Below are 3,710 nucleotides of genomic sequence, written 5' to 3'. Positions count from 1 at the left end.
TGTTTTCACACCTCTCCTCCACACCACCTCATGTTTTCACACCTCCCCTCCACACCACCCATGTTTTCACACCTCCCCTCCACACCACCCATGTTTTCACACCATCACACCAATCCATGTTTTCACACCACCACTCCACACCACCCATGTTTTCACACCTCCCCTCCACACCACCCATGTTTTCACACCACTCCTCCACACCACCTCACGTTTTCACACCTCCCCTCCACACCACCCATGTTTTCATACCACCCATGTTTTCACACCTCCCCTCCACACCACCCATGTTTTCACACCACCCCTCTACACGCCATCCATCCACACACCCCGTTCCCCCAGAAAGTTCTGACGCTACCGTCCACACAGCCCTATGGTTTCACACCTCTCCACACAGAATGAGAGACAGACAGACAGAGAGGTTGAGAGAGGGAGAGAGACAGACAGACAGACAGGGAGGTTGAGAGAGGGAGAGAGACAGACAGACTGACAGACAGGGAGGTTGAGAGAGGGAGAGAGACAGACAGACTGACAGACAGGGAGGTTGAGAGAGGGAGAGAGACAGACAGACTGACAGACAGAGAGGTTGAGGGAGACAGACAGACAGATAGACAGACAGAGTGGTTGAGAGAGGGAGAGAGACAGACAGACTGACAGACAGAGAGGTTGAGGGAGGGAGAGAGACAGACAGACTGACAGACAGAGAGGTTGAGGGAGACAGACAGACAGACTGACAGACAGAGAGGTTGAGAGAGGGAGAGAGACAGACAGACTGACAGACAGGGAGGTTGAGAGAGGGAGAGAGACAGACAGACAGGTTGAGGGAGAGAGAGACAGACAGACAGAGAGGTTGAGGGAGGGAGAGAGACAGACAGACTGACAGACAGGGAGGTTGAGAGAGGGAGAGAGACAGACAGACAGGTTGAGGGATAGAGAGACAGACAGACAGAGAGGTTGAGGGAGGGAGAGAGACAGACAGACTGACAGACAGGGAGGTTGAGAGAGGGAGAGAGACAGACAGACAGGTTGAGGGATGGAGAGAGACAGACAGACAGAGAGGTTGAGGGAGGGAGAGAGACAGACAGACTGACAGACAGGGAGGCTGAGGGAGGGAGAGAGACAGACAGACAGGTTGAGGGAGAGAGACAGACAGACAGACAGACAGAGAGGTTGAGGCAGACAGACAGACAGACAGGTTGATGGGAGACAGACAGGTTGAGGGAGGGAGACAGACAGACAGAGAGGTTGAGGGAGGGAGGGAGACAGACAGACAGACAGACGGGTTGAGGGAGGGAGACAGACAGACAGACAGGTTGAGGGAGACAGACAGACAGACAGAGAGGTTGAGGGAGGGAGAGAGACAGACAGACAATTTGAGGGAGAGAGAGACAGACAGACGGGTTGAGGGAGGGAGACAGAGAGGTTGAGGGAGGGAGGGAGACAGACAGACAAGTTGAGGGAGAGACAGACAGACAGACAGACAGACAGAGAGGTTGAGGGAGACAGACAGACAGACTGACAGACAGGTTTCTATATATATATATATATATATATAGCCGACCTCCTGCAACATATCTCGTCTCAAATTTAAACTGAGTCGAAGGTGAGACCGTACGTTAGACCGAGGTCCCGTGCGAAGAACGCACATCGCGCTCTGAAAAAAACAAGAACCCATGAAAAAATGTTGTCCTCTGGCAAAATTCTTCAAAACAGAAATTCACTTTTATAGACTGTACACAAATATATATGCTAGCACTCAAGACCTGATTAGCGCGTTGCATGGTTTATGTGCTGCCGCTGTCAGGCATCTGGTGTAGCGTATATGGATTTGTCCGAGAAACTGAAACTGAAATGTCAGAACCACGTTCCAGTTGAAAACGAAGTACACCCTCTCTCTATCTCTTTCAAACAGATGATGTGATGTAGTGCATGTATGGATTTGGCAAGAAACTGAAACTGAAACTGTACGAAGTGTGTCAGAACCATGTTCCAGTTGAAAACGAAGTACATCCTCTCTTTTTCTCTTATAAACAGCTGATGTGGTGTAGCGTATATGGATCAGTCAGTACGTTTTAACACCTTGAAACTTAAACTGGGCAAAGTGCATGGCAATTTGGGCAACGCAAACATCCCCCCACCCCTCTGAGCAAAGCAGACGACAGTTTCATCCAGCGTTCAGTTCTTTGAACTTCCTTCGCACGAGCAAATGGTAGTCTTGTTATATCTTATGCGGGCATGTCTTTCAGTGTCTCGTTCTGAACGCAGCAATGCCCATTCATCGTTGGCCGCTTACCCCAGTCCACACAACACGGAAAGAGTTGACGGACTTGTGGGACTGGGAACAGCAACCAGGAAGGACAAAATGGCGAGTGATCGAGCGAAGCCTCAGCAGTCCAAGAAAATAGGGGCTGTCATCAGTCGCATATTTGTGCCACCTAAGCTTCTTGTCGTAGACAAGCGAACAATTGAGAAGTCATGGAAAATGATGGACAAAGTGGTCAAAATGTGCCAACATCCCCGGATGAACCTGCGAAACAGCCCACCGTTCATACTGGACATTCTTCCAGACAGCTATCAACACTTGCGCACGATATGTACGAAATATGACGACAAGCTTCAAGTTCTTAACGACTGTGAATATTTTAGAATATTCCTGGAGAATCTTCTGAACAAGTGCAAAAATACAATCAAATTGTTTCGGGATGGCAAAGATAAAATGTTCGATGAAAATTCTTATTTTCGTCGTAACCTGACCAAGCTGTCACTGGTTTTCTCTCACATGCTTGCCGAGTTGAAAGCTATCTATCCGAACGGAATTTACAGTGGCGACTCGTTCAGAATCACCAAAGGCGATGCAGCGGAATGGTGGAAGCGATCCTTTGGAGACAAGTAAGTGTCAGGGAAGGGGAAGAAAGAAGGGTTGAGAGAGAGGGAGGGGCATGCAGTGTGCTGCCGATGCTGTCTTGTTGAGAGGGGTGTGTGGTTGCGATGGGAGTGGGGGGTGTGACTCAACCAACCGTGACAGCGACAGGCAGTGGTTTACACTCTGAAGCAGTGGGTACATGAGAATATGGCAGGAAAGTAATCAATACAAACTGAACTCTCAGGTTTGTCCAAATAGTATAATTTTATCTTATTTTAATTTTGATCAATAAAATAATGTGATTCACAACACAATTCATGTAAGTTTTTAAATATATGGATTTCTGTTTGATAATTCTTTCATGATTACTGTCAATGTCAGCTACCCAACCATCCACCACTCTCCCAGACACACAAAGTGACACAGACAGTTCTATCCTTCTCCTGTATAGAATAGAATAGGATAGAAATTAGAATATATGTCTTTATTACCAAGTGTACTGGGGTCACAAGGAATATTGGGGGGAATTGTACATAAAAAGGCACGAACATAAATAAAAAATCATACATAAACACAGATACAGTAGAATTTAGGACACATACATGTGCTTATCAGTATAACTTAAAAGAACTGCTGTCTCTGTCTCTGTCTCTGTCTCACTCTCTCTCTCAAACACACACATTTGAACATAAGCTGCATATCACATGTGGATTGGGCTGATGACTACATCTTCAGTTTAGTGGTTGTTGATTGCACAACTCTTTTTAATCATACTGGGTTTGTTCGAGAGACAGGGCATTGACTGCTTTGGGGAAAAAGCTATTGGTGAAGAGATTGGTTTTTGTCCTTA

General features: G+C 47.1%; 1 protein-coding gene across 5 annotated transcripts in view; it reads left to right on the top strand.

Annotated features, from left to right (window-relative positions):
* Positions 1–2,323: 2,323 nt before the first annotated feature.
* Positions 2,324–3,710, top strand: part of LOC143277392 (E3 ubiquitin-protein ligase CBL-like) — a 58,791-nt gene continuing 57,404 nt past the window's right edge. For all 5 annotated transcript variants that reach the window (XM_076582176.1, XM_076582178.1, XM_076582177.1 and 2 more), the window contains exon 1: positions 2,324–2,886. In XM_076582176.1, the coding sequence (XP_076438291.1) occupies positions 2,360–2,886 (527 nt within the window). In that variant the 5' untranslated portion in view covers positions 2,324–2,359. The remainder of the gene's footprint in view (positions 2,887–3,710) is intronic.

This window comes from Babylonia areolata, chromosome 34, assembly GCF_041734735.1.
Source record: "Babylonia areolata isolate BAREFJ2019XMU chromosome 34, ASM4173473v1, whole genome shotgun sequence".
In the NCBI taxonomy this organism is placed as follows: domain Eukaryota; kingdom Metazoa; phylum Mollusca; class Gastropoda; order Neogastropoda; family Buccinidae; genus Babylonia; species Babylonia areolata.
Note: the sequence above shows the minus strand (reverse complement) of the source record. Positions and strands in the feature narration are given on the sequence as shown.